The following is a 16,004-nucleotide window of genomic DNA, read 5'->3' as shown; positions in this document are numbered from 1 at the left end:
GACGGGCTCTCGTGCGCGTGGCGCTGCGGTGCCGCAGTGGGCTGGGCGACCGCCGACCGGCGACGGCAAGCTTCGGCGGGTGAAGGCGCGGGCGCGCGGGCGCGGGGCGGAGGCGCGAGCAGCGGGCGCGCGACGCGGCGTTGGGCTGGGCGACTGGCGAGGCGGCAACCGGCAGGGCGGGCAGGCTGAGGCTGGGCAGCGACAGTTCGGGACTAGGGCGAGGCCGGCCGCCGGCTGCTGGCGAGACGGGGACGGCGAGGCGACCTTCCAGGCTTCCAGCGAGCAGGCGAGTATGGTTATATACTTATATTTCCAGCGACCGGCGAGGCGATCATATTATCCAGGAGTTCACCTCCTTCCTCGGTTCCTCCGGGTGCTCGGCAGCTACCCAATGGACATGACGCCCTGTTATTCCATTTCCACCTCTTCCTCATCCTAATCCTGCTTGCATTGTCCAATTAATTGTGCCGCTTCTTTCTTCTTTTTTTTTTTTGTCACAACCAATCTATTTTAGGAAGGCATTTGACATAAATTATTTCGATCAAGGAATTTGTTTTATTAACACAATTACATTAAGCTAATACAGTCATCACATTGAATATGGTTAGTTATTTAGAATATTTCGAATTTAATATGCTGATCAGAGTATCAGTGGATAAATGTTTTGTCTCAGCTTCAAGCTATGAGCTCATCATGCAAATTGCAAAGTAGTATTCTAGGTCCTTGTCAGTTACCGCTGCCTGTTACCGATGAGTGTTGCATTTAATCTCATGTGTTTTAGGTTTCAAAGTATAAGAAGTGTCTGAGGAATGAGCCAAAATCCCTGAAGCCTGGTGCTGTAATTGTCCGCTGCAGGTAAGCTTCATCCTATGCGTTTTTTCAAATCCTTTGCTATTGTTTCATTGCGTACATTCAATCTCTATACCAATTCAGTAAAATATGATCTTGGCCTCAAGTTGTGTTAGATATGATATATCGTAACATCACTAAATGGTTGATGTTATACAAGTCAATTATTGAGATTTTGGGTATAGTTTTTTTTCTTAATCATTAACATTTCGAATACCCAACTTCGAAATCCTGCGCCCGCCACTGGTAGGCGGCGCCGAGGAAGGCAATGCCATAGCCGACCAGGTTGACAGGCATGACGGTGTCCTTGATCACCGTCCAGGAGAAGGCGATGAGCAGGCAGTCCTTTTAGAAAGTGGTTTTTTCAATCTATGGCTTATTCGGTTCCTAGGTGTCACGTCTAGAAATTTCTTACACGAATTTCCGAACATTATTGTATATTAAAATTCCCGTCCAGGACCAGCTGGGGTACACCAATAGACAATGTTGATTACATCACCAATCATTCTTAAAAACAACAGTAAAAGGTAAATAAAGTCTAACGACATGCAGCGGAAAGGAAAGTAAAGGGCTTCTGGCTCCAACGTAGTGAGGCTCCATCCACAGGCAGCACCTTGACGGCAGACAAGCCTTAAACCTTAGAATCGCCCCCATCTGAACAGTACTCAACTTCTGAAGGGAAAAACGCAAGGCTAAGTACATCCACGTACTCAACAAGTAACACGGAAATGGAGTAATGAATGCATACGGATAATTTCAAGGGCAGGCTAGGGTTAGTTGCACAAAAGCAGCAATTTAGATAAAACAGAGCTTAAAGTAGAAAGACGGGATTTAAATAAACAAAACAGTTAAATAGAGCAATTGAATAAAGTACCAACACGCTGTTCAACGTTACCCCACGTTGCAACAGGTCCAACCCCCTACTCAACGTTACACTGTTGCAATAGGCCCAAGTTAAAACCAGTTTACCCAAGTTATTAATGGTTCAACTAATCACAGTGAATCTGGGAGTACGTCCATGACCGTGGACAATGACTATTCGAATAGATTGTACTCTGATCAGAGGTGTACTACTGTACCCACAAGACACGACTCCACTGCACTTGAACGTGCGCCGACATGTCACCATGACATACCGGAAAGGAGACCGTGATAGGACTCGTCACACAACCCTCCCTATTTAATCGCACCGCACTTCAGGTTTCACCCTCTCCTTTACGCCAAGTCGGGCAGTCCCCTCTTGTGCCTTGGTGAATCCGGAAGTAGCATAGGCCATCATTACACCACGACTCCCATCCATACTCCATCACGCCCACCCTTGCCTTTGTACGTCAAATAGTTCGAAGCCATGCTTCGAATCCCACCTTACCCATTTCGGCATGTGGTTAGCACTAGGTTACTTCCAGGGTTTCCCGTGAACCGGTCCTTAATTGTCATGGGTGTGACTCTCAAAACTGTGCACCCACGACCCACCATTATCAGTATTTTAGTTGTAATTAACCCTGACGGGTAATGGATCATTATTAGCTTTAATCAGTCTAAAAGGTGATTAAAGGTTCCCATGTGCTACTTGTTCTAAGCGGGGCTAAGCATAGCCTAGGCCTAAAACTACTTTAGTTACCCCATGTTCAACAAGTGTAAAGAAAGGATACACAATGGCATAATATGATTGGTTGAACCCAGAAAATAACATAAAGTAAAGTACGGTAAAATAATTTAGATAAAACAATGCATGTTTGAATTAAATAAGCGAGGATTTGACAATAATAGGATCAACATGGTCAAAAGGAGTGCCACTTGCCTTGCTCAGCTTCGGGAGGGATTTCCGCGACGATCTCGAAGTAAACGGGAGCTTTTGCGGGGTTCGAATCTAAGCGACAAAGCACAAAAATAAATAAACAGGCAATAACACTACTGAAACAGTAAAAGAAACTATTTTTAATGGATTCTTGGCATTTTTCTGGATTTAATGGAATTTGAATGGGCTAAAACGGAGACTAGATGAATTAGTTATGAATTTTAGAAGTTTTCTGGGTTTTTAACTAAACAGAAAAAAGTCCTAAATCGGTTTATTGCGAAATTATTGAGGCCTGCTGACGTCAGCCTAGGGGAGGGTGTCGGCGCCGATAGGTGGACCCCACCTGTCGGTGAGAGGGAGCGGCCGAGGGAGGCTGACGGGTGGGATCCCGGGGGAGGAGGGAGGTGGCGAGGCGGTTGACCGGTGGGCCCGGTAGAATGGAGAGAGGGAGAGGGGGTGGTGGGGTGGCTGGCCGGTGGACCCGGCCGGTCAATGAGGAAACACAGAGGGAGGAAGAGAGCGCGGCCGGCGACGCTCGGCTCGAGCAGCGCGGCGGCGGCCGAGGAGCGGCGGCGGCGGAGTCGCCGGTGGACGGCGGTGGTGCCGGGGCGACGACGGCGACGTGGCGACGGCAGCGACCGGTGGGCGGGAACCGGCGGCGCAAGGGCGCAGTCGAGAGGGGAGAGGGGCGGCGGTCTGAGACGACAGCAACAGCGCGCGTCGAGCGTGGGTGGCGGCGGCTTGGCAACCACGTCGCGAAGGCGACGACGAGCGGCGCACAGGTCCGGCGACGGCGTGCGGCCCGATGGCGGTCGGTCGAGGAGAAGAAGAGAGGGAGGAGGAGGAAGGGGACGCTCATCGGCGGCTGTGACGTCGGCGAGGCGGCGGAACATGAGGTGACAGGGTCCGGCGTGAACGACGGACGGCGGCGAGGGAGATCGACGGCGACGGGTCAAGCGGCGGCGTTCAGGTGACGAAGGGAAAACCGGCGGCGGGGCGGCGACGGGGGGTGGGGGGTTAAAGGGGAACGGGTTCGCCGGGGTTTAGAAAGGGGCGCGGGGAAAGGAAGGTATCGCCGATTTGGAAGGCGGTGGCGCAATTTGCGACGGCGGGCAGAGGAGATGGCGGCGGCGATGGCGGAGGCCGTGTCGGACGCGGGGGAGGGGCGACTGACAGGCGGGCCCTGCCTATCAGCGGGCGCGGGCGAGAGGGAGGCGATGTGGACTCGCGGCGCTGGCAGACGGCTGGGCCGGCGGCCCAGTGGCTAGGGGCTCGCGCGGGAGGGGAGGGAAGCAGGTTGAGCGGTGGCTGGGCCGGCCCAAGGAGAAGGGAAAAAGGAGGAAGAAAGAAAGAAGGGAGAGGGGAGTTGGGCTGCGGCCCAAATCCGAAAAAGAGAGGGGGCTTCAAGTTGCAAATTTTTAATTTGAATTTTTGGGCCAAATTTTATAATTTGAATTTCAAATTTAAATCTAGTTAATGATTTAGCGGGCTTTGATTTATTTAAATTAAATTAATTATTTTGAGGGGTTTTTCTCCAGAGCTTTAATTATGCCAATTATTAATTAACCAATTTCCTTTATTGAATTTTGGCTTGGTATAGAAACTTGGGGTGCGACACTAGGATTGCATAATTATAGAAATAGTAAAAGTAATTGAGGTGTCATGTTAACTCCAATCTAAAGGAAATTTTCCATGAGGTCTCACCTCATGCTAAGAATTCTGGAAAATTGGCTACTGGGCAGCTGCAATTAGTAACAAGTAACAACCCACAACATTTTCCTAGTCTTATGTATGCGAGTGTTCTCTGTTGTACATAGGAATTTTATAGTAATTGTGTGTTTATGCCATTTCAGGTTAAGAAGCATATTAAGCAAGGGGAAGGACATTTCAGGTTAACCAGCAGCTGATGAAGAAGATAGGAGACTGAAGAGGAGAAGAAAGTAGCAGAACAACGTGCAGCAGCTGTCAAGACTTCCGGAAAGAAGAAACAATGTATGTATTTCATCCATTTGTAGGATCCCTGCCTCATTGTGACATTTAGTTTAGGTAGTGACAAAAGGTTGAAGATTACTAAAGAGAAGGATTAAGGCCTCGTGCAGCTTTGCTTATTAATTCCAAGTTAATTTTTGAAAAACTCATAAAATTGGTAGTACAAATAAAAAAGTTTTGCCAATTATTGTGATTTCGGGTATAAGTTTTTTTTTACATCCTTATATTTCGAATACCCAATATTAAAATCCTGTGCCCGCCCCTCACTCTAATCTAAAGGAAATTTTCCATGAGGTCTCACCTCATGCTAAGAATTCTGGGAAGTTGGCTAGGCTCCATTCCTGTGGAACGAATGGTATTACAGCAAAAAATTTCCGAGGTTTCAGTTTCTGCAAAATTCATTTGAAATTCATTTGAGCCAAATAAACCCTTACAAGAGATGACTGGTTCCCAAGCATACAAGGCCCATAAGCCCACTTGGCCCAAAACTAGTACTCCGTAGTAGAGTTTTTCTTGAGGAATAACGGCCCATTTAAAAATACCGTAGTATTCTTCTCTGCCCACTTTGATCTGGCACTGCACCAGCCTCGTTCGTGCGGGAGCGCCGTGCGCCGCCTCCCTCACCGCCACCGCCACCCCCATCTCCGCCGCATCCGAGCCCCGAAGTTGCTGGAAGAGAGGAGGGATCTAGCAGCGGAAGGATGGGGTGGAAGGCTGCGGAGAAGCTCATCAGCCACTGGAAGATCCTCCGCGGTGACAACGTGAATCTCTTTCCCCCCAGCTCTCCTCGTCCCCTACTTGTTCTCGCAAAATCTCCAATTTCTCTCTGTTTACTTCTAGGTGATGATCATAAGAGGCAAGGATAAGGGCGAGAGCGGGCTCATCAAGCGGGTCATCCGGTCGCAGAACCGTGTCATCGTCGAGGGAAAGAATTTGGTAATGTATTGCTATACTGATGCACTCTCCTCCAGTTATTATCAAACCCTACGTCGGTTTTGGGTTGATTGGTCGAATGATTTGGTAGTTTTGTGCTATCGATTTAACTATCCTAGAAAAATTTCACTTATTATTTAGCCTGATGTGAACTGATGCGTATTTTCCCCTTTTCCAGAGTTCATATTAGTATTAGGAGCTGCAAACTGCTGTAACAAATGTATACTCAACTAATTTTCCATTAGAGTTATGTTTGTCAGAATTAGAAATTGTAAATACACATAACATAATATTATTCCTCGGAGTATACACCCATTGTTGTATAAGGACAGCATAGACATGAAGATAGTTTGTACCCGGAGAAACTGGGTACCTTTTGCATGTCGTCATATTTATGAGTGCTTGGTGGTGATATACTCAACAATTTAGCTATGTGTGATTTTTTTTTAAAAAAAATGGTAGCCGTAAAGCAGTTTGGCATGTACGAGTAGGCATGGAATGATCAGAATTTGTAGATGTGTACTGGATCCTTTTGTTTTATGTACTGCATACTGTTACATGCTGTAGCTCTTTTGTATCATGTGTGTATGTATGATTTCTATGCCATAACAAATTAGTACCGAATTAGTTCCTTCCAGATGGATATTGAGGAATTGATTTTAGTGGATGCCAAGAATGATGAAACTGTAAAAACCTTGTCCTTGTAAAGTCTTTTCATGTTACTGTTACATGTTACATTTTTCTTTTTGGCTACTGGGCAGCTGCAATTAGTAACAACTAACAACACACAGCCTTTTCCTAGTCTTATGTATCTGAGTAGTCTCTTGTGTACATAAGAATTTTATAATAATTTCGTGTTAATGCCCTTTCAGGTTAAGAAGCATATTAAGCAAGGGGAAGGACATACAGGTGGGATTTTCTCAATTGAAGCCCCACTTCATGTTTCAAATGTTCAAGTACTTGATCCAGTCACTGGGTACGATGCTTAATCTTCTTTCATGATATCTGGATAGAATATTTTGTCTTCCATTTCTACTTCATCTTACTTGAAAAAAAAAGTAAATTTATCCACATAATGTTGGCTACAGGAAACCATGTAAGATTGGATACAAGTATTTGGAAGATGGAACTAAAGTCAGGTTTGCTAGAGGAATGAATGCATCTGGTGCTGTGATACCCAGGCCAGAAATTTTGAAGGAACGAAGAAAGCCAAGACCTACATCACGTATGTCTCCTAAGTGTCTGTCCCTTTAAATAAATACTAACAAAAGTGCTTATAATAACCCCAGGTACTGCGAAATCATGCATAGTCACTACTATAGATATTTCTTCTTACAATATTTTACTAGGAATTACTTGTTGTGTAATTGAATGTAATAGTAGTTAGTAATAGTATAATCTGAAAGAACTCTGATCTGTCCACGGCAGTGTTACAACTTGGTGTCAAAATATTAAATATGTTTGTTACATAACTATGTATTTTTCTATGAGAAAATTGCGGTTCCACTGACATTTGAGCAAATGCATTCTATTCCTATCAATATATTGCCCTGCATATGCTGTATATTTGATATCTGACGAAACTAATCTTTACAATTTTGTTTTATTCATGCAGCTGGCCCGAAGGATACACCAATTGACCTTGTGCTGGAGAAAACCTATGATGCCAAGACTGGAATTGGGATGCCTGATCTATAAAGTTAGCAACGGGTTTTCTACGGAGGAAGAGTTCAGTGTATGTGTTTGTGACCACTTTTGCTAGTTAAGATAGCAGTAAGTCTCTATTACTACCAACTCTGCATCTGTACCCGTCTACTTTCAAAATAATCCTGTAACGGTAATTGTAGCCTCTTGTTTCGGTGAGAACTTGTAGCCTACTGGAAATGACTTCACATTTGGGAATGGTTCAAACCATTATTTCTGCATAGATACATATTCTGAAACCAACTTAATTGCTGCCGTTCAATGTGCTGCGCGTACGTGTATCTTCTGTTACGAGGGAGAGACGAAGGCGCGTATCCGTTGCGCCGGAAACTTGTTTAAATGCAGCGACATTGCGATGTAGGTAATCAAACTCAGACGTACAAGCAGATCGACACCGATAAAGACTTGGAACCGGGTAAAAAAAACACAGCAGCAAATCAGTGGCTATCGACGAAGCTCTTGACGGCATCGACGAGCTCCCGCGCCCGCGTCGCCGCGACGGGGTCGGACTCCACCGCGAACCAGTTGAGGTAGAATATGTGGCCGATCCCGCGGCCGCGGCTGACCACCGTCTCCACCGCCTTCCCCGCGCGCGCCATGGCCTCTCCGTACTCCACCTGCGGATCACGCAGCATGTCCTCCTCCGCGACCATCAGCAGCATCGGTGGCAGCCGCGCGCCCTCCCCCGCCCTTGCTGCCGCCGCCGGAGACGTGTACGGGTGGTCCCTGCCGGTGGTTCCTACCGGCAGCGCGAGCATCACGAACTTGTCCACCGTCTCCTGCGTCATGAGCGGGGTAGGCCGTAGGTGGGTTCTCCAGCTCCGACCGGCTCTTCTCCGGCCCGATGAACCCCGGCCCCCGGGTGGAGGAGGACCCCGCCGGCGAGGAGTAACGTGTCGAGGGGCTCCGCCCCAGCCTCGCCGGCGCGTGCCGCCACGTTGTGCACGAGGACGCCGCCCGCGCTGTCGCCGATGAGGAACACGCGGGAGAAGTCAGCGGTGCTGCGAAGACGTTCCACCGCAGGTCGAGCGCAACATTGGAGCTACCGCCGGACGCGACGTCACGCAGCCAGAGCAGGGCGGCGTGGCCGGCGTCGATGGCGGCGGGGAGGCGGTGCTCCGGCGCGAGCGGGAGGACGACGGAGACGATGCCCGCGACGTCGAGCTCCACGGCAAGGCGGGCGTAGAAGTGATGGTAGAGCGACCACGCTGCGTGGGAGACGCAGAAGGCGCCGCCGTGGAAGTGAAGTAGAACAGGGCGGCGACGGCGCCGGGCCAACGTCGTCCTAGGCTCCTCCTCCTCCTCCTCCTCCTCCTCCGGCGCCGTGAGGTAGAGGCGGACGTCGACGCCACAGTCCGTGGCGACGTCATGGACGGTGACCCCGTCACGTGGCTCCTCATACGGCGGGACGATTTCCATGAAAGGGGCGGCCTCCGGCGGGCACAGCCGGTCGACGGAGCCGTCGGAGTAGATGCGGATCCAGTTCGTGACGGACTCGACCAGCACCCTGGCCAGGTTAGCTGCCTCTTGCTGCTCCTTGGTGGCGGCCATCTGTGGCAATGTCGCCATGGCAGCTAAGCTATTGCAGGTATGTAAACCAGTGAAGCTGTGAAATTAACAAAGCTAGCTGATCAACGTGCATCTTATAGACGCAGCAGTGCAGCACCAGTAGTTGTGGACACGCTAGCTTGACGTCGTCGGTGATATGTTTGAGTCTTAATTTTTCTTGAGTCTTGATGAGTCGTCTCGGTCTAGCTTTCATAAAGCTTAATAACGTATACTTTCTTAGTCTTCTACGTCGTAGGACTTTTGTATCTACGTTTAATCGCTCGTCTTATTTAAAAATTTTATTCAAATAATGCAAAACTATAAGTCATACTAAAGTTCTATAATAATAAATTAAATTATAACAAAATAATTAATAATTATGTTTTTTAATAAGACGAATCATTAAATGTGGCATTGTATAAAAAAACTCGGAGGGAATATAAAGTAGATATTTGGATCCAGAGACTTTTTTGTAGTCTCTCGATACATCGGATATTTGGACGTTAATTAGAAGTATTAAATATAGACTGATAACAAAATTAATTGCTTAAATAAAGGCTATTTCATTAGACAAATTTTTTAAGCCTAATTAAGCCATGATTAACAAATGTATACTGTAGCATCACATTCGCTAATTATGGACTAATTAGGCTCAATAGATTCGTCTCACGAAATAGTCCATAGTATGAGGTGAGTTTTATTAATAGTCTATATTTAATACTTCTAACTATATTGTAAAATAACTAGATTGTAAAATGTAAAGTAATATCCATATAATATGTGATTGCATATTAGCATCGTGAAAGTATTAATTCAGCACTCATTGACCAAAGAGCTTTGTTGGAAAAACTCCTACAGAACTAAAATGCTCTAAAATTCATATAAATTTTCTTTGAATCAAAGTGGCCTTAATCGTCAGATAACATGCCAGTGCACAAAGCCCATGATTAAATAATGGGATAGAATCGAAGCATGAGTTTTGTTACATGTAAATCCAAATCCCATGGAAAAACTTAGGCATTAACCGCTAATTAATTGCTACTTAGGTGCTTAAGTCAACTTTCGGAACTTAATTAGTACGTGCAGCTGCAGTCCGGTGCATTAGTTTTTAATTTATTCAAATCAAAACTGAACCTGAGTCGTTATTATCCATCGATCTGAACTGGTGAGAGACGTGCTGAAATTAAGTCCAAAAATTAAAGAGAACTAACATAGAAAAAGACAAGAATGAAGACAAGTAATACAGGGGATCATATTTTTATGTTATATGATCTATACATATCTCTGCAAAAAAGAATCGATAGAGCAGAGACGTCAGACGCGTGCAATGAATGTGAAACTTTGGCTTCGTTTAGGCCTGTTTAGTTTAAAAACATCAAATTAAATATTTGGACATCTAAATAAAGTATTAAATATATATAAATATTAAAACTAATTACACAGTTATGAGGAAAATCGTGAGACGAATCTTTTGAGCCTAATTAGGGCGTGATTAGTCATAGGTGCTACAGTATCCAACATGTCCTAATGACGGATTAATTAGACTCAAAAGATTTGTCTCATGATTTTAAGTCGGAATCTGAAATTTGTTTAGTAATTAGATTACGATTAATACTTTAAATGTATGTCTAAAAATTTTGATGTGATGTTTTTGCAAAATTGTTTTGCAAACTAAACAAGGCCTTAGTTTGCAAAAAAATTTTGTAAAATCATCACATCAAATCTTTGGACATACATTTAACGTATTAAATGTTGTCTAATTACAAAACAAATTTCAGATTTCACCTACAAACTGCGAGACGAATTTTTGAGTCTAATTAATCCGTCATTAGCACATGGTGGTTACTTTAGCACATGAGAAAGTCGTGCATCATGATTTATGAAGCGCACAACTACACGAGTAGGAGAGGACCACGGTGCAAATGAATGTGAGCACAAGTACTCACTCGCTGGACAATAGTAGAAGCGGTACGTTGTTGGCATCAGTGGAAGCCACAGAGAAGTAGACAACATGTCTAACTCGAATCAGTTTTATGGGACCATGGCCACAGCCTCCAGTCCCCACAGTCTCCCGCGTGCTGTTTTTCACCTAAAAAAATGGTAGGTTCAGATCAGAACGATCGCAATCGCCATCAAGGAGTGATTATCCCATTGAAAATTTGCATAAAATGGTTAAGAAATTGTACTTGAATCGAATGAACTGCCAACGATAAATAACAACTGGAGAGAAAAATGGTGGCATCCAAATATCCAATCAGTTGTTCAACAAACAATCCCACGATGGCGCCATGTTACTTGACATAGCATCAATCTACACCCACCAAAATACCTAATGGCAGGAATCTCGCTGAACTGTGGGGCCACTTCCACCGGCATTGTCAGCACTCGACGCCGGCGCACGCGGCCCGCCGGAACGCAGGTGGCAGGTCAGGCGCGCGGCTCCACTTGCCCCCGGCGATGTCGTACACCAGCACCATCCCTTCCAACGCGCCGCCGCCGCCCGCGTTAACGTGTCCCCTCACGGCCGCCGCGCTCACCACGGCCGCCACCCTATTGCTTCCTAGGCCGGCCATCGCCACGCGCACCGCCATGCCGAGCCCCACCGATCCACGAGGCATGGGCGGCGCCTCGAGGGCCACCCACCCGCCCCAGCCTCTGCCGTCCCCGCCACGGCCGGTGGCGCCGCACCACCTCCAGAAGGAGAGCTCCACCGCGTGGCTGGCTATCACGTAGAGGTGCTCGCTGACGCCGCACGCCCCCACGACGCAGCCGCCGCCGGGGAGAGCACGCGGCCGCGCCCAGGTGCCGGACGCGACGTGCAGCGCGTCCACCGACCCGGCGCACACGTGCGCCTCGAGCGCCCGCGCGGCTTCGCCGGACACCGCGACACCTCCGGCGACGTAGAACACGCCTCCGGCAGCCGCGCCGGCGCAGCCGTATCTCCGCCGCGGCGCCTCGGTTACCACGCGCCACGCGTCTGCTTCAGGGTCGTACTCCTCGACCGCCGCGGTGCGCGCGGACCCTCCAGCGACGTAGATCCGGTCGCCAGCGGCCGCGGCGGCGAACTTCTTCCGCGGGAAGAGCGTCGGCGCGCAAGCACGGGCCGCGCCGGTGAGCGCGTCGACGCGTAGCGTGGCACCACGGCCGATGAGGAAGACCTCGCGGCCCAGCACGACCGCGCGGGCGTGCGCGAACACGGAGCCGCCGCAATGCAGCAGGGTCGGGGGCAGGGGCAGCGCGGCGACCTCGAGCGCGGGAGAGAAGGCGTCGAACTGGAGCAGCGCTTGCGCGATGCAACCACTGTCGGAGACGGAGAGGGTGAGGAGAGAGGGGCGGAGCTGGGCGTGGGCGCGGCGGAGGTGGAGGAAGGCATCGGAGGCGAGGAGCGTGGCGAAGCGGCGGCAGACGGCGGAGAGCGGCGGGATGGAGGCGCGGGGGACGCGGGCGAGGCACTCGAGGAGGAGGTCATCCGGGAGGGCGGAGATGTGGGACGCCGACGAGGGAGGAGGTGGTTGGAGGGTGGGGCAAACTGCCGGATGAGCCAGAATGGGGACGGGGACGGGGACGGCGATGTGGCGGGCGGGGTCGGCGGGGATGCAAGATTTGACGAGCCACGAGAGGCTGCGGGAGTGGCAGCTCTCGGCGGCCGGCATGGCGGATTGGATTCGGAGCTCAGGCGGCGACGGCGAGCTGCTCCGGGGACGGGGAGCAGCGAGGTGGGTGATGATTGGGCATGGGGAATCGTGGGAGTGGACTCAGTGGAGTGGAGGGGAAGTCGAGCGGATGGGCTCGCGTGCCTCAGTGCGGGCCGTAGCAATCGCGACGCTGGTGGAGCCTAGCTTTCGTTTGAAATTTTGAAGGTTTGAATTTAAAATTCGAGTATTTTGAATTTGTCGTGTTATTCAGCTTGTGTCGCTTGAACTTGCGCCTTTGTATAGACGAGTAGTAGAGCAGGAGCAATAGATGCCTAAAAATTTATCTCCAAAATTCAGTTTTAGGATTTCTAATCATCTTGTAAGACATGAATATATTGCTTTTTAAATAGAAATCTAAAAGTTAAGTCTTATAATAATAATAAAAAGTGGATACACTCTCAAACAAACAAAAACAAAGATCACTCTTGCCTCCACAGGCACGAATCGTATAATCCTTCATCGACCACGGAGAGCGAGAAGGATGGAAAAAAAATGTTCTGATTGTTAGAGTCAATTTTTCATCAACAAACCCAACTGTAAAACTAAGGGGCATGTTTAGTTCACGAAAAGAAAATTTTTAGGTGTTACTCGAACATTTGATCGGATGTCGAAAGGGGTTTTTGACACGAATAAAAAAATAAATTTCACGGCTCGCATGGAAACCGCGAGACGATTTTTTAGCCTAATTAATCTATCATTAGCACATGTAGGTTATTATAACCCTTTATGTCTAATCATGGACTAATTAGACTCAAAAGATCCTCTCACAATTCTCCCCTAACTGTATAATTAGTTTTTTTCATTTATGTTTAATACTTCGTCTAGATGTCTGAAGATTCGATGCGATGTTTTTGGAACTAAACAGACCCTGAAACAAACATATTAGGCATCTATGGTTTTAGCTCTCAGTGTACTATCGGTTCATCAGTCATTTGATTTCATTTGAAAGTAAAATCCGTAATAGCTTATAATTTTGACTATGATTGATTATAATCCATAACGTCTTATCCACGATAAAAAATATATGTTGGATAAAAAATATATGGTAAAACTTTTATATATATATATATATATATATATATATATATGCGCGCGCGCAAGCGTGCAGGCGACATTAATGATTTAAAATCAAATGATGGAAAATGAGATAAGATTGAAAAAACCCAAAATTGACTCTAAAATTTGAAAGTATTTTTTTTGCGATGGCTTATAAGCTGAAAAGCAAATGATGCAGCTGACAATTATAATTAGTTACCTTCTTTGAATTGCTTAGCTTGACCAACCCAGAAGTTGTTTTGTTGCTAGCTACACTTCGCCATGCTGATATGCAAGTTTGATCACTTTAGTACCTGTTTGTTTACAACCACAGTTGCATTGGAATTCCATTCCAATAAATTAGGGCTCATGTTTCAACGAGAAAAAACATGTGTTTTACAAATATTGATAAAAATCTAACTACCAAACTACGAACAACACAAACCTTTGCTTTCCATGTGTGTACAAGCTAGCACAACGGACGGTTCACCATCTAGCACAACTGCACAAGCTAGCTTCCAGCGTGTGTCATGCAGCAATGCGCGTGTCATGCAGCAATCTGCACTCCATTGCTTTCCATGTCTTAAAGTTGGACGTGTAAATCTTCTTCTTTATTTGCAAAAGAAAAATTAGTGCTTTATGAAAAGGGAGTAGACAGGGCGCACCAGCAAGGGTAAAGTACATTGTCATAATAGGATGGTGGCTAATCAAGTTGATGGATGCAGATCACCAAAGTCAGACCAGATTGGCAGTCAATTGTTCCAAGGAAAAATATTTCGACTATCATGGTTAACATGAGTGCAAAGAATAAAAGAATGTAAGAGCAGGTGGCATAAGAAAGCATCACATGTGTGGCTTCCTGGAAGCTGCAAATTACATGCAACTAGCTACAGTCTCCTTCAGAAGTTCAGATACATATATATTCCCCTCTCTGTAGCAGCCTTGAAGGTTGTAGATGCCACCTACCACTGCCTCGAGCGATCGAGCGATGCATCCGGTTCCTCCTCCTCCTGCTGCCTCGTCGTCGCACGGCGAGGACTTCGCGGAGGTTGCTGTGGTGCGCCATGGGGAGACCGCCGGCAACGCCTTACGCATCATTCAGGTCTGTGATCTTATCTCCCTGAATCCCTTTGTTCCTGTCACTAGCTTGTCCTTTTCATTTTTCTTCAGAATGATACTTGCTGGTTTACAGCCAATGCTCTTCTTGTCGTCTTTCCATCAGTTTTCTCAAGTTTGACACTTGACAGAGCATCCAATTCATTTTCACAGGGACAGATGGATATAGAGCTAAATGAAACTGGCAGACAGCAAGCTGTTATGGTAAGCTATACTTTCAAATAGGGAATAGAATTATAATTTGGGGTTTAGTCTGAACTTGGAGTTGCATCATATGGATATCTGAACTTGAACTTGGTTGTAACTTGGAAGGTTGCTCGTCGGTTGGCTAACGAAGCTAAGCCAGCTGCTGTATACTCCTCTGATTTGAAGCGTGTTGCCTACACTGCGCAAACTATAGCTACTGCCTGCAATGTATCCAATGTACGTGCATACATTCTATTCTGCCACAAGTGCCATTTCCAGTAGTAAACTTGCTATGCTTCTCATCATTTCATTTGCTTCGGCTAGTGTTGAATCCAGCGCTAAGAGAAAGGCACATGGGAGAGCCCATGGCCTGACGTTTGACGATGCCGTCAGAAGCAAGCCTGACGCTTACAAGGCTTTCACATCTGAAGACAGAAGCCAAGAAATCCCTGTGACCTTTTCATCCTTAATTTTCTCAACAACTTCTTATCCTTGATAAAATACTCTGTAGCAGATATTTTTGAACACTTCTCTGTTTTGGCAGGGTGGTGGGGAGAGCCTTGATCAACTATCTGACCGCTGTGTTCGTACTTGAACACAATAGCTAGCAAGCACAAGGGTAGGCAATAATTCTCACTCCGTGTTTAGTATGGTTGACACACAGTGAAATTTGCTTAGTGAGTTAGCTGCTTGGAATATAGCAGTGGAAAGGGAAAAAAAAAGTTCAGAATGCACCTGCGTACTCTTATCATGGTTAGCACGTCATTCAAGCAGTTGCCATGAGACATATCCAAATTAAAATTTCTGCATATGGCAGGGGAGAGAGTGATTGTGGTTACCCATGGCGCAAGCATTGAGGAACTCTGCAGGCACGCCGATCCAACTAGCTCAGTTCGCAGGAGAATCCCCAACACTTCGATCTGTGTATTCCACATTTCTAGCACCACTGGCCATTGGACCCTAGAGAAGTTTGGAGACGTCACCCATCTTAAGGAAGTCAGCTTTTCGAAGACTGCATTTGACGGGGATGGCACATCTGCGTAGTGCATCCAAGAGAAAATTGCTAATTTTGCCATCGTCAAAACGTGGTTTTGCTAGAATAACACTTCTAGTTTTAACTTCGCTATAATACCATTCTCAAACCAGTGCAA

The 16,004-nt window shown here is 47.0% G+C and overlaps 2 protein-coding genes and 2 pseudogenes across 4 annotated transcripts; 2 read left to right on the top strand and 2 right to left on the bottom strand.

Annotated features, from left to right (window-relative positions):
• The first annotated feature begins 777 nt into the window (after positions 1-777).
• Positions 778-7,483, top strand: LOC102715637 (50S ribosomal protein L24-like). Its single transcript, XM_006664781.3, has 7 exons — positions 778-855; positions 4,501-4,639; positions 5,222-5,397; positions 5,477-5,572; positions 6,442-6,545; positions 6,658-6,794; positions 7,185-7,483. The coding sequence occupies exons 3-7, from the start codon at positions 5,338-5,340 to the stop codon at positions 7,265-7,267; spliced, it is 480 nt and encodes a 159-aa protein (XP_006664844.1). The 5' UTR covers positions 778-855; positions 4,501-4,639; positions 5,222-5,337; the 3' UTR covers positions 7,268-7,483.
• Positions 7,484-7,527: 44 nt separating this feature from the next.
• Positions 7,528-8,842, bottom strand: LOC102718514 (annotated as a pseudogene).
• Positions 8,843-9,769: 927 nt separating this feature from the next.
• LOC121055760 (F-box/kelch-repeat protein At5g26960-like) lies at positions 9,770-12,548 on the bottom strand. 3 transcript variants are annotated; one of them, XR_005812764.1, is made up of 3 exons: positions 11,008-12,548; positions 10,768-10,910; positions 9,770-10,178 (listed from the first exon to the last, which is right to left on the bottom strand). XR_005812764.1 is itself a non-coding variant. In XM_040528879.1 (2 exons), the coding sequence occupies exon 1, from the start codon at positions 12,472-12,474 to the stop codon at positions 11,200-11,202; it is 1,275 nt and encodes a 424-aa protein (XP_040384813.1). In that variant the 5' UTR covers positions 12,475-12,548; the 3' UTR covers positions 10,594-10,910; positions 11,151-11,199. The 3 variants fall into 3 exon arrangements, 1 of the variants encoding a protein (XP_040384813.1); XR_005812763.1 differs by lacking the exon at positions 9,770-10,178 and having other exon boundaries at positions 10,594-10,910; XM_040528879.1 differs by lacking the exon at positions 9,770-10,178 and having other exon boundaries at positions 10,594-10,910; positions 11,151-12,548.
• Positions 12,549-14,474: 1,926 nt separating this feature from the next.
• Positions 14,475-16,003, top strand: LOC107303407 (annotated as a pseudogene).
• Position 16,004: the final 1 nt, after the last annotated feature.

Source organism: Oryza brachyantha, chromosome 11 (assembly GCF_000231095.2).
Source record: "Oryza brachyantha chromosome 11, ObraRS2, whole genome shotgun sequence".
Classification (NCBI taxonomy): Eukaryota; Viridiplantae; Streptophyta; class Magnoliopsida; order Poales; family Poaceae; genus Oryza; species Oryza brachyantha.
The sequence above is the reverse complement of the archived record's forward strand: the minus strand, read 5'-3'. Positions and strand labels throughout refer to the sequence as shown.

Bases quoted from the DNA above. Each gene is read 5' to 3' on its own strand.
- LOC102715637 (XM_006664781.3), top strand. From the start codon at position 5,338: ATGGGGTGGAAGGCTGCGGAGAAGCTCATCAGCCACTGGAAGATCCTC. The intron at 5,573-6,441 runs GTAATGTATTGC...ATGCCCTTTCAG, and splicing joins TCGTCGAGGGAAAGAATTTG to GTTAAGAAGCATATTAAGCA. The intron at 6,546-6,657 runs GTACGATGCTTA...TGTTGGCTACAG, and splicing joins GTACTTGATCCAGTCACTGG to GAAACCATGTAAGATTGGAT.
- LOC121055760 (XM_040528879.1), bottom strand. From the start codon at position 12,474: ATGCCGGCCGCCGAGAGCTGCCACTCCCGCAGCCTCTCGTGGCTCGTC.